Here is a 26,884-nt window from a genome sequence, read left to right as displayed (position 1 = left end):
TAGGATCACACAGGAGGCAGAGGTTGCAGTGAGAAAGATCACAGCACTACACAACAGCCTGGGCAACAGAGTGAGACTATTTTTTCTTTCATATTAGTCTCACTTTATTGCCCAGTCTAATCTCAAACTCCTGGGCGCACGTGATTCCTGACTTGGCCTCCCAAAGTGCTGGCTGCAATTACAGGCATTTACAGGCAATTACTGCACCCAGCCGAGACTCTGTCTCAAAAAAAAAAAAAAAAAAAAAAGTTTTCTATTACTTTTTGTGTCTTCTCTTCCGTAGATCCACAAAGAAATCAAATTTCCTTTTACCCTGGAAAGTCTTCAAAGCATTATTTTTCTTATATGGTACCTCAGTTTTAGACTCTCCCATACAGCAGAGAAGAAAAAATTCGAGAGAGTCTCCATAGTAACAGATCCAAAAGCCAGCCTACTGCTGGAGGCTCAATGGGTGTCCTCAGACCCACCCGACAGCACCGGGGACAGGAGGACACACGGTGGGAGGTGGGGGCCCAGCCTGTCTTACCAAGTTCCAGAAGCTCTCGTGTTTGCTTGGATTCTCACTGCCCAGAACATCCGCCGACAAACTGTCCACCTCACACACATGGAGCCGGACCCAGTCAAGGAGGTGGAGGAGGAGAGGGCCAGCTGGGAGGAGAGACTCTCATCACACACAAAAGCCTCAGCTTCATGTGCAGCGAGTTCCACTTTATCCAAAGAACAGAGAATGTTAAGGCAGACAAGCTGACTACATAGGTTTATCCCTTTTAAGCAGTCACACACATGGTCCTGAATGAAGGACTATGCTAGGAAAAAGCAAATGCACTTTCACCAAATACTCCCTCTGTGTCAGGCAGCTCCAACTTTGACCCCAGAAAGGGGTGAACATGGAATGCAGACTTTACCACCGCACACTCCAGATTCTTCCCAAATACTCAATGGCTACACAAGTAAGGGCTGTTTAGGAACCAATACTGACTAGCAAACAGCTAGGTATGCAATGATGATGAAAACATATGACGGGGGGCTGGGGGCACACACCTGTAATGCTAGCACTTTGGGAGGCTAAGGCGGGTGGATCGTTTGAGCTCAGGAGTTCAAGATCAGCCTGGCCAACATGGTGAAACCCTGTCTCTACTAAAAATACAAAAATTATCCGGGTGTGATGGTGCATGCCTATAATTAAAATTACTCAGGAGGCTGAAGCATGCCTGTAATTAAAGTTACTCAGGAGGCTGTTTGAACCAGCGAGGCAGAGGTTGCAGTGAGCAGAGATTGCACCACTGCACTCCGGCCCGGTAGACAAAGTGAGACTCTGTCTCAAAACACAAAACAAACAAACAAAAAAACAGATGACCAGGCAGGGTGGCTCTTGTCTATAATCCCAGCACTTTGGGAGGCTGAGGCAAGCAGATGGCTTGAGCCCAGGAGTTTTAGACTAGCCTGGGCAACATAGGGAGACCCCATCTCTACAAAAAAATTTAAAAATTGGCAGAACCAGGCATGGTGAGTCATGCCTATAATCCCAGCATTTTTCAAGGCCAAGGTAGGCAGATTGCTCAAGTGTTCAAGAACAGCCGGGGCAACATGGAGAAACTTCCTCTCTACAAGGTCAGTGTTGATCTCCTGACCTCGTGATCCACCTGCCTCAGCCTCCCAAAGTGCTGGGAATACAGGCATGAGCCACCGTGCCTAGCCTTAAGTTCCTCAGTTCTTTAGCAAGAGTATGAGTAAAATACTGGGGCTGCACTGGTATTACTACTCATTTATGGAAAAGAGCAAACATAAATCCTTAAAAGAAATGTAAAAAAAGCTGCAGCAGATTCACAGAAAGGTCATTCAGACCATGACACTACACTGACCACAATTAAATTCAAGATCAACAGAAGGTGGGGCTCAGTGGCTCATGCCTATAATCCCAGCCTTTTGGGAGGCCAAGGTAGGCAGATCATCTGAAGTCAGGAGTTCAAGACCAGCCTGGCCAACATGGTGAAACCCCATCTCTACTAAAAGTACAAAAAAAAATTAGCCAGGTGTGGTGGGGTGTGCCTGTAATTCTGGCTACTCAGGAGGCTGAGCCAGCAGAATGGCTTAAACCCGGGAGGCAGAGGTTGCAGTGAGCTGAGATCGAGCCACTGCACTCCAGCAAGGCCAACAGAGCAAGACTCTGTCTCAAAAGAGAGAGAAAAAAAAGATCAACAGAAAAATTCCCATTGTCGGAGTTAACATACAGAGTTGCCCTATCCCAATTATTAGTGACAGAATTCCCAACGTAACTTTGCATCCCACAACCTAATCCCATCCCATATCCATAAAACTTTCTTAAGCTTGGCCAGTCCATGATACACCGACCACCCCTTTCACACACTAGTTTAGTATTTCTCAGTACTTGTCAGGGGTAATCTGCCTAATGTTTTATGTTTCTAGGAGGCACTCTGCATGCTGCTTGGACAAAATGTCAGGTTTCTTTGGGAGTTTTCTGATGATTTCAGGTGGTTATAATGATGAAAAGCACTGGAAAGAACATTCTCAGGAATAAAACACTCATCACCACTCACAGGAAAGATGAGGAAAGAGCAGAAGATGGCAGGGGACACCTCTGATGTTATGGCGAGATTATTTTATGCTTACCTGGGGCCACTTCAATAAAAAGAATCTCACACAGGTTCCAGATGAGCTCCATTGCTGACAAAATGGAGACCTAAGTAAGGAAGAAATGGAGACAGGTCTCACCTGAAATCATTCCTGAGCTTTGCTCTCAGAGACAAGGGATGAAGCAGGCCTTGACTCTCATGACAGTTATTCCTTCACCCTACAGTTACTGGAATCCTCCAGGAGGATTTCCCACATGGAAGCCAGTGCGAGGATGTTAGGTGGTGGGATGGAAACTAACATTATTTTGTTTTAGTGGTTGTGATTGTATTTTACTGTGCATTACAAAAATAACTTGGCCAGGTACAGTGGCTCAGGCCTGTAATCCCAGCACTTTGGGAGGCCAAGGAAGGTGGAATATAGAGTCTAAGAGTTCAAGACCAGCCTGAGCCTCAGGAGGCTGAGATGGGAGGATCACTTGAGCCCAGGAAGTTAAGTCTGCAGTGAGCCGTAATCATGCCACTGCATTCCAGCCTGGGCAAGAGTGAGACCCTGTCTCAAAATTTAAAAAGAGAAAAAAAATATAACTCACATGTCACCAATGACTTTTTTTGCAGGGGGGCGGGGGGAGATGGAGTTTCGCTCTTGTTGCCCAGGCTAGAATGCAATGGTGCAATCTCGGCTCACTGCAACCTTCGCCTCCTGGGTTCAAGTGATTCTCCTGCCACACCCTCCTGAATAACTGGGATTACAGGTATCCACCATCACGCCCAGCTAATTTTTTGTATGTATTTTCAGTAGAGATGGGGTTTCACCATGTTGGCCAGGCTGGTCTTGAACTCCTGGCCTTACGTGATCCACCCTCCTCAGCCTCCCAAAGTGCTAGGGTTAGAGGGGTGAGTCACCCTGCCCAGCTTTTTTTTTTCTTTTTTTTTAAAGACTGAGTCTCGCTCTGTGGCCTAGGCTGGAGTGCATGGTGTGATTACTCACTGCCACTTCCGCCTCCGGGATTCAGGCAGTTCTCCTGCCTTAGTCTCCCAAGTAGCTGGGATTACAGGCACATGTCACCACTCCTGGCTAAATTTTGTATTTTTAAGAGAGATGGGGTTTCACCACATTGGCCAGGCTGGTCTCGAACTCCTGACCTCAAGTGATCTGCCCACCTCGGTCACCCAAAGTGCTGGGATTACAGGCGTGAGCTACTGTGCCCAGCCAATCTTGATGAACTCATGGTTTAGGAAGGGGCTTCCTTTGAGTAAAAGGAAGAGACAAGATTTAGAAAAATATTCAGAGGATGACACGAAACATGTAGCAGAGCAAGAATTGTGAAGTTGGTATTCCAAGGACTGAAGTTTAGGAAACAATCTATTAATGGGAAAGCCCAATACAAGACCCCAAAATAAATCAGACTTGGACCTTGCCCTTAGAATATGCAGGCTTCCCTTCCCCACCATCCTTCAGTCCAGAGACACCATGATGACTTGTTCATAAGGGGAAAATACTTCAGAGACAGTAAATTACTGCCTAGTCACCACTGACTTTGTAAAGTATTAAGCATCTAGTAAGGAAAAAGATACAGCAGCCGGGTGTGGTGCCTCACACCTGTAATCCAAGCACTTCTGAGGCCAAGGCGGGCAGATCACCTGAGGTTGTGAGTTCAAGAGCAGCCTGACCAACATGGTGAAACCCCGCCTATTTATAAATAAATAAAATAAATAAATAAGGAAAAAGATACTGAAGTCATCTTCCAACTAAAGCAGAGAAACTTGCAACTCAGTAAAAATGTTGAGTTCGGCCAGGCCTGGCAGCCCACACCTATAATCCCCACACTTTGGGACACCAAGGCAGGAGGATCACTTGAGCCCAGGAGTTAAAGACCAGCTTTGACAACACAGAAACCCTGTCTTTAAAACAAAAAAATGTTGAGTTCAAGAAGTGAGTAGTGTTTATGAGACTGAGCAGTGATATCTCAAGATTAGCTCTCCATTTCGGGTGACAACCCCTCAACTCAATGTGGTCAGGACATATAGGTTCCATAAGAACTGAACATTCAGGCTGGGCGCAGTGGCTCACACCTGTAATCCTAGCACTTTGAGAGGCCGAGGTGGGTGGATCACCAGAGGTCAGGAGTTCAAGACCAGCTTGGCCATCAGGGTGAAACCCCATCTTTATTTAAAAATATTTTAAAATTAAAAAAAAAAAAAAAAACGAACTGAACATTCAGGGTTGGCATGGTGGCTCATGTCTGTAATCCCAGCACTATGGGAGGTCGAGGCGGGTGGATCATCTGAGGTCAGGAGTTCAAGACCAGCCTGGCCAATGGCGAAACCCCATCTCCACTAAACATACAAAAATTAGCTGAGCTTGGTGGCGCACACCTGTAATCCCAGCTACTTGGGTGGCTGAGGCAGGAGAATTGCTTGAACTTAGGAGGCGGAGGTTGCAATGAGCAGAGTTTGTACCACTACACTCCAGCTTGGGTGACAAAGCGATACTCTCTGTCTCAAAAAAAAAAGTAACCAAAAATTCACTCAAGTATTTAACAAGCATTTTCTTGTGGGCTAGACCTTGAAGGGGACAAGACAATCACTGTCACCCAAAGGAGCTGCCTGTCTACCTGAAGAGACTTCTGCCGTAACAGGAACTGCAAAGCCACCCCAGGTGAGTGCCCAAGACATAGGAAACAGTGGTGCTAAAACAACAGTAGTGACTCCCCTTACCTGGCTGCTAAACTGGCGGCCACTGGCTGGATCTTTAGCAGCAACTAACAAAACACAAAACATTTTAAGTGAGCAATGGAACACCCAGGCTTATTGTCACAGCTGAATATTCCAGGATCTAGAGCTTGAACCTTTGTTTCTTTTAATGGTAAAAATTAAAAGAAATTATAATTTCTTCTAATTATGGATTTTTTTTGTTAATGCTTCATATCCTTTCAAATCTCAAACCAAAGGCCTTCAAGTTACAAGTGGCACTTTCTTCATTTTTTTTTTGAGGAGTCTCGCTCTGTCTCAGGCTGGAGTGCAGTGATCCTATCTTGGCTCACTGCAAACTCCACCTTCCGGATTCAAGGGATTCTCCTGCCTCAGCCTCCTGAGTAGCTGGGATTACAGGAGGACGCCACCACACCCAGCTAATTTTTATTTATTTAGTAGAGATGGGGTTTAACCATGTTTGTCAGGCTGGTCTCAAACTCCTGAGCTTGTGATCTGCCCGCCTCAGCCTCCCAAAGTGCTGGGATTACAGGTATGAGCTACCACACGTGGCACAACTGGAACTTTCAACTGTAACACAGACAACATAAAGGTCTCTCACATGCCAAGTACAGTGGATCACAGCTGTAATCCCAACATTTGGGAGGCTGATGTGAAAGGACTGCTTGAGCCCAGGAGTTCAAGACCAGTCTGGGCAAAATTACGTAGACCGTGCATGTCGCTACAAAAAAATTTAAAAATTATCAGAACATGCAAATCAACAGGAAGTAAAGAAAAATGATGAAAATATATAATAAAATTTTTTTAATTATCAGAACAAAGTCTCTGAGGAAAAGAGGGAAAAAATTTTTCTTTAATTAGCCAGGCATGGTGGTGCACACCCATAGTCCGAACTACTTGGGAGGCTTAGGTGGGAAGATCACATGAGGACAGGTGGTCACGGCTGCAGTGAGCCGTAATTGTGTCTTCACACTCCAGCCTGGGCAACCTTGTCTCAAAAAAAATAAAGTCCAGGCACTGTGGCTCATGCCTGTAATCACAGCACTCTGGGAGGCCAAGGCAGGCAGATCACTTGAGGCCAGGAGTTCAAGACCACCTGGCCAAAATGGTGAAACCCCATCTCTACTAAAAATACAAAACTTAGCTGGGGTTGGTGGTATGCACCTGTAATCCCAGCTATTCAGGAGGCTGAGGCAGGAGAATTGCCTGAACCCAGGAGGCGGAGGTTGCAGTGAGCCGAGATCGCGCCATTGCACTCCAGCCTGGGTAACAAGAGAGAAACTCCGTCTCAAAAAAAAAAAAAAAAAAAAACTCAAGACAAAAAAAAAAAAATCAAAATGATTACCAGGCCAAGCGCAGTGACTCATGCCTGTAATCCCAGCACTTTGGGAGGTCAAGCCGGGCAGATCATGAAGTCAGGAGATCGAGACCATTCTGGCTAACATGGTGAAACCCCGTCTCTGCTAAAAATACAAAAAGTTAGCTGGGCATGGTGGCACGTGCCTGTAGTCCCAGCTACTTGGAAGGCTAAGGCTACTTGGGAGGCTAATTACTTGAACCCAGAAGTTGGAGGTGGCAGTGAGCCTAGATCGCGCCACTGCATTCCAGCCTGGGAGACAGAGCAAGACTTCATCTGGAAAAAAAAAAAAAACAAGCCTGGGTGTGGTAGCTCATGCCTATTATCCCAGCACTTTGGGGGGCCAAAGCAGGTGGACCACCTGAGGTCAGGAGTTTGAGACCAGCCTGAACAACATGGAGAAACTCCATCTCTACTAAAAATACAAAATTAGCTGAGTGTGGGGGCGCATGCCTGTAATCCCAGTTACTTGGGAGGCTGAGGCAGAAGAATCGCTTGAACCAGGGAGGCAGAGATTGTAGGGAGCCGAGATTATGCCATTGCACTCCTGCCTGGACAAAAAGAGTGAAACTCTGTGTCAAAGCAAAACAAAACATTATTACCAGAAGAGTAAGGATTGTGAAAGACAGAAAAGTAAATTTTGGACTGGAAGATCAATCCAACTTTACCTCACACTACTTATATTTACTTAAAATACTGCCACACACACATATACATTTGCACACACATGCATGCACACACACATGCATGCACACACACACACACACACACACACAAAATCCTTACTTGCAACCTGGTGCATTTCCTCCATACACGCTCTTATGACTGATCGGTAGTTTTTACTCACTCGAACCAATCTACAAAAAATGAAATGACACACAAGATGAGCCTGGAACATCTTGTGGTGCCACAAAGGAAGGAAACACTCAAGTAAATACAGGAATTTGCTGAAAGAAAGAAGCCATTGTGAAGGAGCCCCTTTCGAAGCTGGAACACCTTGAGCAACAAAATGAAACACCACAAAACAACCCATGGACTAAAGTTAACATCCACAAATCCATACTGACATTAACTGTTGCAGATGAAATCTACTGGTTACAACTTGTCTCAAAAAAGTAAAAAAGATACATAAAGATATTTACTGGCTGGGTCTACTGGATCATGCCTGTAATCCCAGAACTTTGGGAGGTGGAAGCCGGTGGATCACCTGAGGTTCAGGAGTTCCAGACCAGCCTGACCAACCTGCTGAAACTCCGTCTCTACTAAAAATACAAAAATTGGCCAGGAGCAGTAGCTCATGCCTGTAATTCCAGCACTTCGGAAGGCTGAGGCGGGTGGATCACAAGGTCAAGAGATTGAGACCATCCTGGCCAACATGGTGAAACCCCATTTCTATTAAAAAAAAATACAGAAATTAGCTGAGTGTGGTGGCACGTGTCTGTAATCCCAGCTACTCGGGAGGCGGAGGCAGAATTGTTTGAACCCAGGAGGCAGAGGTGGCAGTGAGCCGAGATCGTGGCATAGCACTCTAGCCTGGGCAACAGAGTGAGACTTCGTCTCAAAAAAAAAAAGAAAATTAGCTGGGTATGGTGGCGGGCACCTGTAATCCCAGCTACTCAGGAGGTTGAGGCAGGTGAATCACCTGAACCTAGGAAGTGGTGGTTGCAGTGAGCTGAGATCATGCCATTGCACTCCACATGGGTGACAGTGAGACCCCGTCTCACAAAAAAAAAAAACAGTAAGACAAGATCCCCTGCCTTGAAGGCATTACAGGACTTTTGACATGTTTTTTTCTAGAAGTGACAATAGATTTCTCAGACTCACCAGTATTCTCCACCAGAGTCCTTAAAACCAATAATCAGGCCAGGTGCAGTGGCTCACACCTATAATCCCAGCACTCTGGGAGGCTGAGGCAGGCACATCACTTGAGGTCAGGAGTTCAAGACCAGCCTGGCCAACACGGTGAAATCCCATCCCTATTACACATGCAAAAATTAGCCAGATGTGGTGGCACACACCTGTAATCCTAGCTACTCAGGAGGCTGAGGTAGAATGACTTGAACCTGGGAGGCAGAGGCTGCAGTGAGCCAAGATTGTACCACTGCACTCCAGCCTAGGTGACAGAGTGAGACTGTCTCAAAAAAACAAACAAAAAAAAACAGTATGTTTTGAATGTTGAACACTTGTTCAATTAAAAAAAAACAAAATCAAAACAATAATCACTCTCACACACACTCACAGAGAAGCTGACCTGACCTGAGTACTGTCCAGAATGATTCATTTGTGAAAAGCTTATCAAGGAAGTAATATACCAACACTGCCATGTGCTAGCTGTGTGAAGGGACACTGACAAAAATCTAACACAGGAGTTCTCAAGCTCCAGTGAGCTGGAGATTTTAAGATTTTAAGATTTTGATTTTAATGATCTGAAGTGGGTCCCAAAAGTTTACAATTAACAAGTACCACTCTAAAAATGATGAAGTTTTGAATTCACCAATTCAAGAAAATCCTAATCTATAAATAGTACAAGAGTTTTCTGGTCTATTGTCAACATCTCAACCGTAATTTTTTAGAGAAAAAACTATTACATTTATATTAATTTTCAAATCTCCAAACAATGGGACCCCATTCAATGACTCGCACATGCTTTAGTGGCCTAAATTTTCTTCTTTAGAGAGTAAGTAAAATAGGAATATAAAAGCTTGTCAAGCCAGCCAATCAACAGCATTTGTACATTCCCGCTAAGACTTCCCATCACTGCTGATATACACTGTCCAGTACTATGGCTTCAAACTACAATTAGGAGTCTCTTAAGGCAACTCATAAAACAAAGAAAAAGACAACAATGTGCTTTATTTGGCTTTTCACAAGGTAGCCTGGGCTTCAACAGCAAATAGCAACCAACTTACTGAGATTTTCTGGATTTTCCAGTCAATTCTTCTTCAATTCTCTGGAGGCCCACAAAGATTCCATGAGATTCATTGAAGAGTTTTCTCAATACTTGAGAGTAAACATCTACATCCTTCCGGATGATATAGATAAAGGGGCAACTTGGCACCACCTCTGATTTTTCTGAAACAAAACAGAAACAAAAAATTTAACGTTTATTATGATCATCCCCAAGAGTGAATCCACTCTAAAAAATATTTTTTTTTTTTTTTTTTTTTTTTTGAGGGAAGCTTCACTCTTACTGCCCAGGCTGGAGTGCAATGGCAAAATCTCGACTGACTGCACCCTCCACCAACTGGGTTCAAACAATTCTCCAGCCTCAGCCTCTGGAGTAGCTGGGATTACAGATGCTCACCACCACGCCGGGCTAATGTCTGCATTTTTAGTAGAGATGGGATTTTGCCATTTTGGTCAGGCTGGACTCAAACTGCTGACCTCAGGTGATCCGCCCGCATTGGTCTCCCAAAGCACTGAGATTACAGGTGTTAAGCCATCAAAGCTGGCCAAAACTTTTTTTTTTTTTTTTTTGGAGATTGAGTCTCACTCTGTCACCCAGGCTGGAGTGCAGTGCCACGATCTCGGATCACTGCCACCTCCGCCTCCTGGGTTCAAGTGACTCTCCCGCCTCAGCCTCCTGAGTAACTGAAACTACCAGGCATATGCCACCACATCTAGATAATTTTGTTATTTTTTTTTTCTTTCTTTGAGACGAAGTCTCTGTCGCCCAGGCTGGAGTGCAGTGGTGCTGTCTGGCTCACTATAACCTCCACCTCCTGTGTTCAAGCGATACTCCTGTCTCAGCCTCCCAAAGAGCTGGAAACTACAGGCGCATGACACCATACCCGGCTAATTTTTGTATTTTTAGTAGAGGTGGGATTTCACTATGTTGGCCAGGCTGGTCTTGAACTCCTGACCTCATAATCCATCCACCTCGGCCTCCCAAAGTGCTGGAATTTTTGTATTTTTAGTAAAGATGGGGTTTCACCATGTTGGCCAGGCTGGTCTCAAACTCCTGACCTCAGGTGATCCGGCCACCTCAGCCGCCCAAAGTGCTGTGATTACAGATGTCAGCCACCTCGCCTGGCAGCAAAGTACATATTGTTATTTATTTATTTGTTTGTTTATTTTATTTTTTGAGATGGAGTGTCTCTCTGTCACCTAGGCTGAACTGCAGCGGTACAATCTTGGCTCATTGCAACCTCTGCCTCCTGGGTTCAAGCGATTCTCTTGCCTCAGCCTCCTAAGTAGCTGGGATTACAGGCACGCACCACCATGCCAGACTAATTTTTTGTCTTTTTAGTAACTTAGGGTTTCACCATATTAGCCAGGATGGTCCTGATCTCCTGACCTCATGATCTGCCTACTGCAGCCTCCCAAAGTGCTGGAATTACAAGTGTGAGCCACCATGCCTACATTGTTTTTTTTTTCTTTCTTTTTTTTATTTTTTATTTTTCAGGCATATTCCAGCAGGCATGTTTTTCATATTACTTTGTTTGTTTTGTTTTGTTTGAGATGGAGTTTCGACAGTGTTACCCAGACTGGAGAGCAAAGGCAGGATCTTGGCTCACTGCAACCTCTGCCTTCTGGGTTCAAGCAATTCTCCTGCCTCAGCCTCCCAAGTAGCTGGGACTGCAGGTGCACACCACCATGCCCAGCTAATTTTTGTATTTTTTTTTTTAGTAGAGACAGGGTTTCACCTTGTTGACCACGATGGTCTCGATCTCTTGACCTCGTGATCCACCTGCCTCGGCCTCCCAAAGTGCTGGGATTATAGGTGTGAGCCACCGCGCCTGGCCTTCATATTACTTTTATAGTATCATTACTCCAAAGCAAAAAATCAAAAATTGACTAAGGGCTGGGAGTGGTGGGAGGCTGAGGCCCATGGATCACCTGAGATCAGGAGTTAGAGACCAGCCTGGCCTACATGGTGAAACCCCGTCTCTATTAAAAATACAAAAATTAGCCAGGCACGATGGCAAATGCCTATAGTCCCAGCTACTTGGAGGCCAAGACATGAGAATTGCTTGAACCCAAGAGGTGGAGTTTGCAGTGAGACAAGATCACACCACTGCACTTCAGCCTGGGCAACAGAGCAAGACTCCACCTCAAAAAAATAAATAAGTAAAATTGACTAAGTCGGCCAGGTGCCATGGCTCATCCCAACACTTTGCAAGGCCATGGCAGGGGAGGATTGCTTGAGGCCAAGATTGTTCAAGACTACCTTGGCCAACATGGCAATATCCTGTCCGTAAAAAAAAATTTTTTTTTTTTTGAGATGGAGTCTTGCTCTGTCACCAGACTGCAGTGCAGTGGCGGGACCTCACTCATTGCAATGTCTACCTCTCCTGGGTTCAAGCTATTCTGCCTCAGCCTCCTGAGTAGCTGGGACTACAGGCATGCGCCACCATGCCCAGCTAATTTTTGTATTTTTAGTAGAGATGGGGTTTCACCACATTGGCCAGGATGGTCTCGATCTCTTGACCGTATAATCTGCCTGCCTTGGTCTCTGAAATGTTGGGATGACAGGTGTGAGCCACCATGCCCGGCCACTGTCCCTAAATATTAAAGAAAAAAAAACTGACTAAGCAGGCATGGTGGCCCATGCCTGTAGACCTTGCTACTTGGGGGACTGAGGAATGAGGATCATTTGAGCCTCAGGAGTTTGAGGCTACAATGAGTCATGATTCTACCACTGCACTCAGGCCTGGGTGACAAAGTGAGAGCCCATCAAAAACACTTATAGAAATAAATTGTGTGTGTATGTATGTATATGTATGTATATATATATATATATATATATATATATATATATATATGAAAAAAGTGGACTAAATTATTTTGCAAACACAATGAAAGGCTCTACTATGACAAATTATAAACCACCATGAGTTTCTTCTTTTTTTTTTTTTAGATCAAGATTTGCTCTTGTTGCCCAGGCTGGAGTGCAATGGCCAATCTCCGTTCACAGCAAACTCTGCCACCCAGGTTCAAGCAATTCTCCTGCCTCAGCCTTCGGAGTAGCTGAGATTACAGGCATGTGCCACCACGGCTAATTTTGTATTTTTAGTAGAGATGGGGTTTCTCCCTGTTGGTCAGGCTGGTCTTGAACTCCCAACCTCAGGTGATCCACCCACCTCGGCCTCCCAAAGTGCTGCGATTACAGGCGTGAGCCACTGCACCCGGCCGACCTCGCATCTTTTTTAAAAAAAGAAAAACAGAAGAAAACTTTCCTTGTGCTTCCAACAATGTAGACTAGGTCAAACTAGAAATGCTGATCGACTTTCTCATTCAAGCTGAAAAGAAGCCATTTGAACACATTCACAGAATATGCTCTTCTGAGCAACACCCCTTTGGCAGATTCTATTTGTCTGTGAAGTTTGGGCTCTTTAATATCCACATATCCCAAAATAATTTAGCAACAGAGGAGACATAAAATCAACTATAAAATCAAGAAAACTACATCACTTAAAAATTATATAAACTGCACTTTGGGAGGCCTAGGCAGGCAGATCACAAGGTCAAGAGATCAAAACCATCCTGGCCAACACGGTGAAACCCCATCTATTAAAAATACAAAAAAAATTGGCTGGGCATGGTGGTGCATGCCTGTGGTCCCAGCTACTCGGGAGGCTGAGGCAGAAGAATCACTTGAACCCAGGAGGCGGAGGTTGCAGTGAGCCGAGATTGCGTCACTGCACTACAGCCTGGTTGCAGAGCAAGACTCCATCTCAAAAAAAAAAAAATTATATAAACTGGACCTGGCTCAGTGGCTCACGCCTGTAATCCCACCACTTGGGGAGGCCGAGGTAGGAGGATCGCTTGAACCCAGGGATTTGAGGCCAGCCTGGGCAACACAGTGAAACCCCATCTCTACAAAAAAATACCAAAAAAGAATTAGACAGGTATGGTAGTACTTGCCTATACTCCCAGCTACTAGGGAGGCTGAGATGGGAAGATCCCTTGAGCTCACCCGGTCCAGGCTGCAGTGAGCCATGATCACATCACTGCACTCCAGCCTGTTTTATCTTTTGACTGGAGGGAGGCTGAATCAGGAAAAGAAAAAGATTCATATCCAATAGCTGACAGAACTTAGGAAAACCAAGCCGCAGACAAGCCATGTCACGCTCCAGCTCTATCTGTACCCTGGATGCTACAGCTCAGCTCAGTCTACAGAATTATTATTCTGTTAAATCCCTGCTGTGGACACAAAAGATGGCCAAGCATCTGCAAGGTTTCACAATAAGGGAGCTACTGACAGGAATTTGGCCACTTTGGACAAGGAAAAAGGGATAAAAAGCTTGACATTTTAAATATGAAGAAAATTTTTCATGAAGACTATTGTTAATTTTATCCAGGATTCAACATCTTCAAGATTTCAAAAATCAATGCAAATCTAAAATAGCTAACATGTCAAAAATAAAAATGCTAAAATGAAGCAGGATTGCTTGAGGCCAGGCGTGTGAGTCCAGCCTAGACAACAAAACGAGACTCCCGTCTCCACAAAGAAAAAAAAATTAGCCAGGTGTGGTGGCATGGTGACCTGTAGTCCCAGCTACCAAGACGACTGAGGCAGGAGATCGCTTGAGCCCAGGAGGTAGAGGCTGCAGTGAGCCATGATCACACTGTACTCCAGCCTGGGTGACACAACAAAACACTGTTGTGTCAAAGGAAAGAAAATTAAAACAGTACAAAATAAATTCAACCATCTCAGTCCACAGCTAGTCAAATCTGGGGTAACAAACAGAAAAACCACCAAATGTCCCAAGATGGATAATTTGGAAGAAAAAAAACCCTACCTTTTTTGTTGAAGGAAGTTTCACACACCAGCATTTCCCCTGGACCCCAGTCAAAACACATTTGGTGCTTCTTGGAATTCACACCTGGAATCAACTAGTAAAAAATAAGACAAAGAAATCTAAAATGAACAACACTCTTCTGACTGAAGTCGTTCTAGCCTTCTTTTTTTGAGACAATGTCTCACTGTGTCTCCCAGCCTGGAGTACAGTGGCACAACTTCAGCTCACCTGCTACAGTCTCTACCTCCTGAGTTCAAGGGATTTTCCTGCCTCAACCTCCAGAGTTGCTAGGACTATAGGTTTGTGCCACCACACCTGGCTATTTTTTGTATTTGTAGTAGAGATGGAGCTTCACCATATTGCCCAGCTGGTCACAAACTACTGAGCTCAACTGATCCGTCCACCTCAGCCTCCCAAAATACTAGGACTATAGGCAGAAGTCACCATACCCTGGCACCTATTACTATCGTCTTTCAAGCCTTTCAACTGACTTGCAACTAGAGTATGGCCTGTCTTAAGTTCTATGGAAACTGTGGCTTTCAGCCAAACCCTAAAGGGAGACATTTTGAAACACTTTAAGCAAAACACTTTTTTTTTTTTTTTCAAGACAGTCTGGGGGAGTGCAGTGGCAGGATCTCGGCTAGCTGCAACCTCTGCCTCTCAGGTTCCAGTTCAAGCTCTTCGCCCAGCCTTTTTTTTTTTTTTTTTTTTTTTTAAGATGGAGTTTTGTGGCCGGGCACGGTGGCTCACGCCTGTAATCCTAGCACTTTGGGAGGCCGAGGCGGGTGGATCACGAGGTCAAGAGATCGAGACCATCCTGGTCAACATGGTGAAACCCCATCTCTACTAAAAATACAAAAAATTAGCTGGGCATGGTGGCGTGTGCCTGTAATCCCAGCTACTCAGAAGGCTGAGGCAGGAGAACTGCCTGAACCCAGGAGGCAGAGGTTGCGGTGAGCCAGATCACACTATTGTACTCCAGCCTGGGTAACAAGAGCAAAACTCTGTCTCAAAAAAAGAAAAAAAAAAAAAAGATGGAGTTTTGCTCATGTTGCCCAGGCTGGAATGCAATGGTGCAATCTTGGCTCACTGCAACCTCCGCCTCCCAGGTCCAAGTGATTCTCTTGCCTCAGCCTCCTAAGTAGCTGGGATAACAGGCATGTTCCACCACACTCCGCTAATTTTGTACTTTAGTAGAGACAAGTTTTCCCCATGTTGGTCAGGCTGGTCTTGAATTCCTGACCTCAGGTGATTGACCTGCCTTGGCCTCCTGAAGTGCTGGGATTGCAGGCATTAGCCACGGCACCCTGCTGAAAAACACTTTTAAGAGCACAGCTGGTCCTCTAGTAACATTGCATCCTTCAATAACATCTCCTCATAACACAGGTAAGAAAAATTCATTTTGGGCCAGGTGTGGTGTCTCACACCTGTAATCCCAGCACATTGGGAGGCTAACTAAGGTGGGCAGATCATCCGAGGTCAGGAGTTTGAGACAAGCCTGGCCAACATGGTGAAACCCTGTCTCTACTAATAAAATACAAAAATTAGCCTGGCATGGTGGCAGGCACCTGTAATCCTACCTACCCAGGAGGCTGAGACAGGAGAATCACTTGAACCATGGAGGCAGAGATTGCAGTGAGCCGAGACTGCACCACTGCACTCTAGCTTGGGCAACAAGAAACTCCATCTTAAAAAAAAAAAAAAAAAGAAAAAAAGAAAAAATCATTTTATTAGGCTGAGCCAGTAGCTACACCTGTGATTCTAGCACTTGGGAGGCTTAGGCAGGAGGATCACCCAAAAGTCAGGAGCTCAAGACCAGCCCAGCCAACATGGTGAAACCCCATCTCTATTGAAAACATGAAAAAATTAGCAAGGCATGGTGGCACAACACTGTAATCCCAGCTACTCGGGAGGCTGAGGCAGGAGAATTGCTCAAACCTGGGAGGCAGAGGTTGCAGTGAGCCGAGATCGAGCCACTGCACTGCAGCCTGGGGGCCAAGAGTGAAACTCCATCTCAAAAAAAAAAGGAAAAGAAAAATTCATCTTTTAATACTTCATTTCACTTGAAGTCACCGTTTCCAAGAACCTATCCATAACTTTAAGGACTTGGTGTAATCCTGGAAAAAAGTAGTCATGAAAGTTATTAAGTAGTGATCTGTGTCTCACATCTGTAATCCCAGACCTGCCTGCGCAACATAGGGATACCCCATCTCTACAAAAAATACAAAAATTAGCCAGGCATACCTGTGGTCCCAGCTACTCCAGTGGCTGAGACAGGAGGATGGCATGAGCCTGCCAAGTCAAGGCTGCAGTAAACCATGATGGCACCACTGCACTCCAGCCTGGTCAACAGAGCAAAACCCTGTCATTCACTTATTCACTGATTCATTCATAAGTGAATGTACTGATCTATGTGCTCAGCTGTGTGTGGTAGAGATCAGCCCAATCTGTTGGACCACTAACAATCCCTGAATAAGCCAGTGAGCTTTGCTAGGCTCCTCAACCCAGCCTGCCATCTCTCAAGTACTGATGAACAGGCAATGTACACCCTAATCAATTCTTATAATTTAGTGATCTGTGGTTCAGAAAAATAAGTCAAAATATAACAAATAATAACTGAACCATTAATCACTGCAAAAAGACAGAGGCCTTGAATCCTACAGCTTCTGTGCCATCTATATAATGGTGATAAATTTTTCTCTCTAATGCTCAATCCTTTGAACCCCAGCTTCACACATCCAACAGCCTAATACTCACTGCTGTAGGCTACCCAACCTATAGAGTTTTATCTATAACATCAATAGCCAAAACAAAACTCTTGATGCCCATCCTCATCCTCAAACTTTAGCCCACACTGGTACTGGGACAAAGCCTTCCCCAATTGTTAGGAGCAATCCTTCACTCTTCCTTTTCTTCACCATCCCCATCTAATCTAGTAAATCCTGTTCTACTTTGAAATAAGCCTGATCTGACCACTTACTACCTCTACTAATATAATCCAACCCACCAGCATCAACCCTTCTCTGGACCACAACAGCATGACTCTCGTACATGGGTATCATCTGCCCTGTCAACAGATGAACGCTCACAAGGGCAGTAGACTCCAGTACACAGTTGGCACTCTATTAAAATATTTTTGGCAGACAATAAATTTGCATGGCACTAGTGTGGTCTCAAGACAAGTGCATAAGTACATTCGGTTCTTTTTTTTTTTTTTTTTGAGATGGAGTCTCACTCTGTTGCCTAGGCTGGACTGCAATGATGCAATCTGGACTCACTGCAACCTCCACCTCCCAAGTTCAAGTGAATTCTCCTGCCTCAGTCTCCCAAGTAGCTGGGATTACAGGTACACGCCACTGTGCCCTGTAAAGATAAACCCTATCTTTAGTAGAGACAGGGTTTCACCATGTTAGCCAGGATGGTCTCCATCTCCTGACCTCGTGATACACCTGCCTCGGCCTCCTAAAGTACCAGGATTACAGGCGTTAGCCACTGTACCCGGCCAACTGTATTCAGTAAGAAGGCCTACCGACGTCATTTGCCAACAAAGCAATGCTTATTGGACCATTGTTCTGTGCTGGGCTCTAGAATGCACATTTGGCTTAGCATTTCCTCACTTTTCTGAAGAAAAGAGAAGCCAGAAAAGTGAGGAAATGCTAAGCCAAATGTGTATACACAGAAGAGGATCTGGCTTAACCAACTCTTTTTTTTAAGACAGGGTCAGCGGGGTAGGGCCTGGTTAGTACTTGGATGGGAGACTGCCTGGGAATGCTGGGTGCTGTAGGCTTTTTAAAAATATAAACAAATAGGCCGGGCGCGGTGGCTCATGCCTATAATCCCAGCACTTTGGGAGGCCAAGGCTGGTGGATCACGAAGTCAAGAGATCGAGACCATCCTGGTCAACAAGGTGAAACCCCGTCTCTACTAAAAATACAAAAATTAGCTGGGTACGGTGGCAAGCATCTGTAGTCCCAGCTACTTCGGAGGCTGAGGCAGGAGAATTGCTTGAACCCAGAAGGTGGAGGTTGCGGTGAGCCGAGATTATGCCATTGCACTCCAGTCTGGGTAACAACAGCAAAACTCCGTCTCAAAAAAAAAAAAAAAATGCGTGTGTATAAGTATGTATGTGTGTATATATATAGATATATAAATAAAAATGTTTAAAAAGACAGGGTCTTACTCTGTCACCCAGGCTGGAATGCAGTGGCTGATCTCAGCTCACTGCAACCTGCACCTCCAGGGGTCAAGACATTCTCCTACCACAGACTCCCAAGTAGCTGGGACTACAGGCATGTGCCACAACACCCAGCTAATTTTTGGCATTTTTAGTAGAGATGGGGTTTTTGTCATGTTGGCTAGGCTTGTCTCAAACTCCTGGGGTCAAGCGATCTGCCCGCCTCAGCCTCTCAAAGTGCTGGGATTACAAGCGTGAGCCACTGTACCCAGCCAACTCTTAATAGATGATAAGCCAGGCAAGGGAAAAGCATTGCCCACAATGGCACTGGAACAACTGAGTATCCACATGCAAAAAATGAACTTCACATCACACACAAAAATTAATTTAAAATGAATCAAAAGGCTGGGCGCAGTGGTTCATGCCTGTAATCCCAGCACTTTGGGAGGCAGAGGTGGGTGGATCACCTGAGGTTAACAGTTCGAGGCCAGCCTGGCCAACACGGTGAAACCCTGTCTCTACTAAAAATACAAAATTAGCTGGGTGTGGTAGCACACACCTGTAGTCCCAGCTACTCCTGGGGCTGAGGCAGGAAAATCATTCAGACCTGGGAGGCAGAGGCTGCAGTGAGCCGAGATCGGCACCAATGCATTTTTTAATATATAGTTTTAATATATTTAAACACTCTACAGATGTAAGCTACATAAAGAGTAACAAACCTACATTAACTGCAACTTAAGACCCCATGTCTCATTTTGTCTAGTTAGCTTTGAAATGACCCCTATTTCCAACTTTTGGTTTTGTCATCGACTGCTTTACAATCTGATGGCTCTAACTGAAACTTTAGGCATCTCAACTTTCTAAAAAGCAAAAACTCAAGGTCGGGTAACTTACACTTTACTGGGACCTAGAGGTTACCAAGAACTAAGAGAGAGAATTTTGAAAGCCTATAATGGCTAGATATCTCACCTAGTTAGAAAGGTCAGGAAAGGCTTTCCTGAGAAAAGAGCTTGCTAGAACTTGCATTTGTACAATGACCAGGAGACTGTGAAGAAAAAAACAGCATTTGGAGATCCCAAACTTACTATGCTAAAGGGAAAGTTAAGCTAGGGAATTGTATCACACAATATTGCCTTCCTTTTGTTCCTAGAGGGCTATTATTTCAAACCCTATGTCACAGCTTCATCCACAAGCCAGTTTCCCACTTTATAAGGCCACGTATCTCCCCAGATAGCCTCCCTAAGAAATTGCTCACAAGGAAATTCCTTGTGAGCCTTAACATTTTTCAGGAGAAACCTCCTCCTATAAACTAGTCCTAAAAATGAGGGCTGTTGATTCTCACCCTGACAACGTCAGCTACCAGCTTATCTTCACAAGTACAAGACCAGAAATCAACCAGATGCGGTGGCTCACACCTGTAATCCCAGCACTTTGGGAGGCTGAGATAGGCAGATCACAAAGTCAGGAGTTAAAGACCAGCCTGGTCAACATGGTGAAACCCTGTCTCAACTAAAAAAAAAAAAAAAAAAAAAAAAAAAAATTAGCTGGGCATGGTGCCACACACCTGTAATCCCAGCTACTCAGGAGGCTGAGGCAGAATTGCTTGAACAGCAGAGGTGGCAGAGAGCTGAGATCGCACCAATGCACTCCAGCCTAGGCAAGAGAGCAAGACTGTCCCAATAAAAAAAGAAAAGATAAGAAATCATCCCTCTACCTACCTAAGATGAATGCATAAATGTTTTGTCTACTCCCTCTTTTCACAGGTAAAATGCAAATTTACTGAGGCTAATCAGAGACTCACAAGAATGTAACCATTTGCCTCCTCATTGCCTAGCCTCCCATATTTTCCCCCTCCTGCTAGCTCCTTCCTCTTTTTTTTTTTTTTTTTTTTTTTTTTTAAGAGATGGGGTTTCACCATGTTAGCCAGGCTGGTCTTGAACTCCTGACCTCATGATCCACCCATCTCGGCCTCCCAAAGTGCTGGGATTACAGGCATGAGTCATCGCGCCCAGCTGCTCCTTCCTCTTTAAGGAATGATGTTCCCAAACCTATCTTTGGCAAAAGCACAAGTCACACATTCTCCTGTGACCTGTGTTTTTTCCTGGTTGGATTCTCAACCTTAGCTAAATAAACCTTTACTGATTGAGGCTTGCCTCAGTCACTTTTCAGTTAACAAAAAAAAGAGGGAAGAGAAGAGCATTCCAAGTAGCGAAAACAGTAGGTATCTCCTACATAAAGCCCATGAATTTCTGTATACACATCACAGATTATCCATATTTGACATGCTCTCTTCAAAGTTCAAATGGAATTGAATGCACAGCGATAAAACGGGAATAGTCTGTAAGGTCTTTTAGGCTGACTGACAGCGCCATGGATGCCATGTTAACCTCTGTGACTCCAGATGAGTTCCTGGAAAATCTGAAATAACTGGAAAACCATGAAAAGAAGAAGAAATGATCAACCCCTTTGAGACATTCTGTATTGTTCCTTATTCCTGCCCCAACTGATAAGGCCATTGGATTTTGTAACCAACCTTGGTCAGCCTGGTCTAGGTCAACCTGGACTCCGCACTCTACAACCTCCTCGCAGCTTGCAAACTTAAGACCCCCATCTCAGCTTGCAAAAACCCCGCCCTAAACTGTAACTTCTGTAACTTTCCACTGCTGACCCCAAACCTATAAAACCAACTCCTCTCCCACAGCCCTTAACTGACTCTTTTCGGACTCAGCCTGCCCACACCCAGGTGAATAAATAGCCATGCTGCTCACACACTAAGGCTGTTTTGGGGGGCGGGGTCCCTTCATTCAGAGTGCACATTTTAACATTTGGTGCCAGAAACCTGGGATGGGGGAACTACTACAGGAGACCAAACCCCGGTCCTGTTCTCCTTGGGCTCCCTCCATGGAGAGACCTACCTATGACCTAGATTCATCAGACCAGCCCACAGATCTACTCACCATCCTCTCAGCTCAGGTAAGTGGTTTGCCTCAACTTTTCTCTTTAGCCCTTCATGCTACCTGTCAAGCTTTGTCTCCCCTCAGTTTCATTTTTCTCTCCCTTTCATCAGAGACAAGAAAGACAGGACTTTCTGTGAGGTTCATGACCAGAAAAAAATCCTACGTAGGTCACGGAACTGGGAAGACAGTCTTCCATCAGTGACTGATCATTGCGGAGACATCTGCTCTGGTCACTCACTCACACTCACAGGTGATAGATCAATACGGGGGACGCCCCCTTTGACCGATTCACCCCAGGTTCAGACCAAGATTTAGTCTGGGATGTCTGCTAAACTGCTTGGTCATGCATTCACTTTCCTTGTCTCCACCGCTCGTCTTTTTTGTTGTTTTTTTTTTTTAATTTTTAATTTTTTATTTTTTCCGCCGCTCTTTTCTTTTTTAGACAGAGTTTCGCTCTTGTTACCCAGGCTGGAGTGCAATGGTGCGATCTCGGCTCACCACAACCTCCACCTCCTGAGGCAATTCTCCTGCCTCAGCCTCCTGAGTAGCTGGGATTACAGGCACGCACCACCATGCCCAGCTTATTTTTTGTTTTTAGTAGAGATGGGGTTTCAGCATGTTGACCAGGATGGTCTCAATCTCTTGACCTCGTGATCCACCTGCCTCGGCCTCCCAAAGCGCTGGGATTACAGGCATGAGCCACCGCGCCGAGCCCCGCTCTTCTTAAACTATGGGCAAACTCCTACCCTCCATTCCTCCCTCCTCTCCCTTAGCCTACGTTCTAAAAAACCTCAAACTTCTCCGGCTATCACCTGACCTAAAACCTAAGCATCTTATTTTCTTCTGCAATACTGCTTGACCATGATATAAATTGGACAATGGCTCTAAATGTCCATTGTCCATTTAGAAAATGGTACCTTCAATTTCTCTATCCTACAGGATCTAGATAACTTTCGTAGTAAAATGGGCAAATTCTCTACGTCCAGGCATTTTTTTTTACACACCAATCTCTCCCTAATCTCTGTTCTCAATGCAACCCATCCCAAATTTTCCTTCTCTCCCTTCCATCTGCCCCTCCTGCCTCTGCCAGCAACCTAGAATTCTCCTTGTCCATCGACCCTTCCGACCTTTCTCCTCCCTGCCTGTCGGAACCAGGCCCTAATCCAGGACCTAAGCCCAACCCCTAGAGCTTTCCTCCTCTTCCTCTGCCCACAACCCATTTCCTTATGCCCCTCCTGTCACCTCGCCACCTCATAAGTGCCCCAGCTTGCAGTTTAGTCCTGTGGCTACCTCCTCCACCCCTGTCTGACAATTCCCTCTTCGAGAGGTGGCTGGAGCCAAAGGCATAGTTAGGGTGCAGGTTCCTTTCTCTTTATCCGACCTTTCCCAAATCAGCCAATGGTTAGGCTCTTTTACATCAGATCCTCCAATACTTAACCCAGGCCTGTAATCTCGCCTGGAGTGACTTAAATGTCATCCTTACTTCTACTCTCACCCCTGAAGAATGCTTGATATGCATTTTATCACCCATTGAGTCCCTAACATTACAAAAAGCCACAGAAATTAGAATCTGGCCCTCAAACCCCACAACAGGAATTAATTGACCTCACCTTTAAGGTGTTAAATAATAGGGAAAAAGCTACCCAGGGGCAGCGTATTTCGGAATTACAAATGCTTGCCTCCTCTGTAAGATAGACCACAGCTACTTCTTCTTCGGCTCACAGAAGTTTCAGACCACCAAACCCACAGCGTCCAGACTTCTCTTCAGGACCTCCTTCCCCAAAGCCTTGCTTCAAATGCCGAGAACCTGGCCACTGAGCCAAGGAATGCCTGCAGCCCGGATTTTTTTTTTTTTTTTTTTGAGACAGAGTCTTACTCTGTCGCCAGTCTGGAGTGCAGTGGCGGGATCTCGACTCACTGCAGCCTCCGCCTCCTGGGTTCAAGCAATTCTCTTGCCTCAGCCACCCAAGCAGCTGGGACTACAGGCGCGCGCCACCATGCCCAGCTAATTTTTGTATTTAAGTAGAGACGGAGTTTCAACATGTTGGCTAGGCTGGTCTGGATCTCTTGACCTCGTGATCCGCCCGCCTCAGCCTCCCAACCGGGATTCTTCCTAAGCCATGTCCTGTCTGTGTGGGACCCCAATGGAGGTAGGACTGCCAGACTCAAACTGCTGTCTTTAAGTCTCCAGGAGCCCAACCCGGGAGCCCTCAGGCTGACTCTTTCCCTGATCTCCTTGGCTTGGTGGCTGAAGACTGATGCTGCCTGAACATCTCAGAGGCTCCCTGGAACATCACAAACACTGCGCTTCGAGTAACTGGTGGAGGTCAAGTCCATCCCCTTCTTAATCAACCCGGAGCCACACACTCCACACTGCCTTCTTTTCAAGGACCTGTCTCCTTGGCCTCCATAACTGTTGTGGGAATTGACGGCAAGGTCTCCAGGCCTCTCAAAACTCCCCAAGTCTGGTGTCAATTAGGCCAGCACCACTTTCCATATTCTTTCCTAATCAGTCCCACTTGTCCAATTCCTCTGTTAGGCCAAGATATCCTAGCAAAATTGTCTGCCTCCTTAACTATTCCTGGGCTATAGCCACACCTCACTGGCGCCCTCCTCCCCGAACCCATACCTCCTGAATAGCTCCTCTTATGTCCCCCTACCTTAACCCTAGGGTGAGGGACACCGCCTCCCCATCCGTGGCTACAAGTCACTCTAACTTTCCACTGCCCACCCCAAACCTATAAAACCAACTCCTATCTCACCGCCCTTCGCTGACTCTTTTCGGATTCAGCCCGCCCACACCCAGGTGAATAAACAGCCATGTTGCTCACACAAAGTCTGGGTGTATCTTCATTCAAAGCGCACGTTTTAACAGTCTCCCCAGAGAATAAATACGTTCAATAAACCTTAGACCACACAGGCAGAAGCTCAATGTACCGCTTGCAAAGCTTAACATAGCTAGAAGAAAAACATCAATACTTCTGCTCGGGCTGAACCCACTCTACTGCCCAAGAGGAAAAGCGAGGGAAATAGAAAGGCCAGGAAGACAAAGGAGGGAAAGGGATGGAGTGGGACCTTCGGGGCCAGGACTTGTGACTGGTGGCAGAAACCCTGCAACCACTGCAACTCGAGGGCGGGCACTTCGTTAACACTGCGACCTTCGGACAGTGGCAACTGAGTCAAGGGTAGGGGACGAGCGCCTAGCGGCCAGGAGGGAAGCAGACAAGCCTGAACTAACGAAGCAGACGCAGTTCTGGAGCCGCAAGGACGAACAAGCCTTTTCGGGGCGCCCTTACAGTGACTGTTGGCTCGCCATCAAGCTCCTCCATAGCGCTACACTCCAGCCTCCTGGAAGTCGCCCCACCGCCAATGCTTCCCGCTCAGGCCTCCAGCTCAGAGCTGGCTAAGAGAGGACCCCGCTGGGCGCCTCCTGCAGCGCCTGCAAGCCCAAACCCTCAATGCTGCGGGGGCCTCTCCTCTCAGCCACCCGTCTGCGGTCCTCTGAGCGGGTCCTTCCTTTCTGGCCTCGACAGCACGTCAGGGAGAAGAGCGCCGAGGGCAGACTGCATTCACGGTACCGCGCTCACAGGATCAGGCGGCACCGCGGACATCCCCGCGCCGGGCGGAGAAAAGGCCCCCGGAGACGGCGGGAGGGGCGGGAGGACCCTGGGGCCAGAGACGGTGCGACTGCGCGTGCGTGAGCTTTGCGGCGCTGGTGCGAACTCGGGCAGCGCTAGGGCCCCAGTGAGCGTACAACCTCTACCAACGCTGGGAGTCCTCGCCCCATCCTGGTCTCCACTTTAGTGTCGTCGCAGCTGCTTGTCCAAACCCCGACAGTCAAACGGATTTGTGCTGGAAAGCAATCGCCGCCACTCCCACACTAGAACACATACAAGAAGCACCCGGACAAAATCGACACCACTGAAGGCTGGGCGCGGTGGCTCACTCCTCTAATCTCCGCACTTTGGCAGGCCTAGGTGGGCGGATCACTGGAGGTCAGGGGTTCGAGACCAGCCTGGCCAACATGAGGAAACCTCGTCTCTACTTAGAATACAGGCCGGGCGCAGTGGCTCACGCCTGTACTCCTAGCACTTTGGGAGGGCTAGGCGGGCGGATTACGTGAGGTCCGGGACTTCGAGACCAGCCTGACCAACATGAAGAAACCCTGTCTCTACTAAAAATACAAATTAGCCGGGCATGGTGGCGCATGCCTGTAATCCCAGCTCCTCGGGAGGCTGAAACAGGAGAATCGCTTGAACCCGGGAGGTGGAGGTTGCAGTGAGCCAAGATCTCGACACTGCACTCCAGCCTGGGCAACACAGTGAGACTCCATCTCAAAAAAAACAAATCTTGGCTGGGCGCGGTGGCTCACGCCTATAATCCCAGCACTTTGTGAGGCCGAGACGAGTGGATCACAAGGTCAAGAGATCGAGACCATCCTGGTCAACATGGTGAAACCCCGTCTCTACTAAAAACACAAAAATTAGCTGGGCATGGTGGTGCACGCCTGTAGTCCCAGCTACTCGGGAGGCTGAGGCAGGAGAATTGCCTGAACCCAGGAGGCGGAGGTTGCGATGAGCCGAGATCCGCCACTGCACTCCAGCCTGGGTAACAAGAGCAAAACTCCGTCTCAAAAAAAAAAAAAACAAATCTTAGTGCTATACTTCCTTTATTATTTTTCTTTTAAGGCTGACAAAATGACATTTGAAGATAACAAAAGTACTTAGATTGTCTGACCAAGAGCTAGGTAACATTGAGGAAAATGTATTGGCAATATTCTTTGGTCTAAGACTGATATATACCAGTCATTTTACCCAATCATTCAAATAGGCTTATTAATAGAATAGTGAAAAAGGAAAACTACAGCTAACAGAGCTATCCTTGTTCTGTATTTTGACTACATATACTATATATGGACCTTTTCCTTCCTCAACCTCTCTATAGATTTCAAAGAATAAGGTTTTGATGAAATCGTTTATGTATCCTTTTTCAGATAATCCTAATGGAATACCATTGGAAAAACAATTCGTTTACAAATTATTTTTCTCTTTTCACTCTTCCATCAGTGGCTCCTTGCCCTCTCTTTTCCTCCTCCTCTCTCTAGAGTGGTTAACTCTCAAATTGTATTTAACTCTGGAAAAGTCTTCAATTATGCAGGCGATACTCCAACTTGAGGTATAATAGAAACTTATTAAGAGAAAAAGAGCAAAGTATTTCTAGAATTAAAAATCATCTAAAATAAAGCATACCTGTTGCACAAGAATCAAACCAGAAATCATTTTTAAGTCACTCCAAAGTCAGGCTTAGAATCCATCTCAGATCGGCTGGGCACAGCAGCTCATGCC

General features: G+C 46.0%; 1 protein-coding gene across 6 annotated transcripts in view; it reads right to left on the bottom strand.

Annotated features, from left to right (window-relative positions):
• NUP85 (nucleoporin 85) overlaps positions 1 to 24,944 on the bottom strand; it is a 38,512-nt gene extending 13,568 nt beyond the window's left edge. The window contains exons 1-8 of one of the 6 annotated variants that reach the window (XM_054256472.2): positions 24,836 to 24,944; positions 16,653 to 16,750; positions 14,409 to 14,502; positions 9,573 to 9,735; positions 7,450 to 7,520; positions 5,313 to 5,356; positions 2,632 to 2,701; positions 527 to 648 (exon numbers count right to left, since the gene is read on the bottom strand). In XM_054256472.2, the coding sequence (XP_054112447.2) occupies positions 527 to 648; positions 2,632 to 2,701; positions 5,313 to 5,356; positions 7,450 to 7,520; positions 9,573 to 9,735; positions 14,409 to 14,469 (531 nt within the window). In that variant the 5' untranslated portion in view covers positions 14,470 to 14,502; positions 16,653 to 16,750; positions 24,836 to 24,944. The remainder of the gene's footprint in view (positions 1 to 526; positions 649 to 2,631; positions 2,702 to 5,312; positions 5,357 to 7,449; positions 7,521 to 9,572; positions 9,736 to 14,408; positions 14,503 to 16,652; positions 16,751 to 24,835) is intronic. The other 5 variants (XM_078374619.1, XM_002748726.7, XM_078374618.1 and 2 more) reach the window with 5 other exon arrangements.
• Between the last annotated feature and the right edge of the window lie 1,940 nt (positions 24,945 to 26,884).

This window comes from Callithrix jacchus, chromosome 5 (genome assembly GCF_049354715.1).
Source record: "Callithrix jacchus isolate 240 chromosome 5, calJac240_pri, whole genome shotgun sequence".
NCBI classification, from domain to species: domain Eukaryota; kingdom Metazoa; phylum Chordata; class Mammalia; order Primates; family Cebidae; genus Callithrix; species Callithrix jacchus.
Note: the sequence above shows the minus strand (reverse complement) of the source record. Positions and strands in the feature narration are given on the sequence as shown.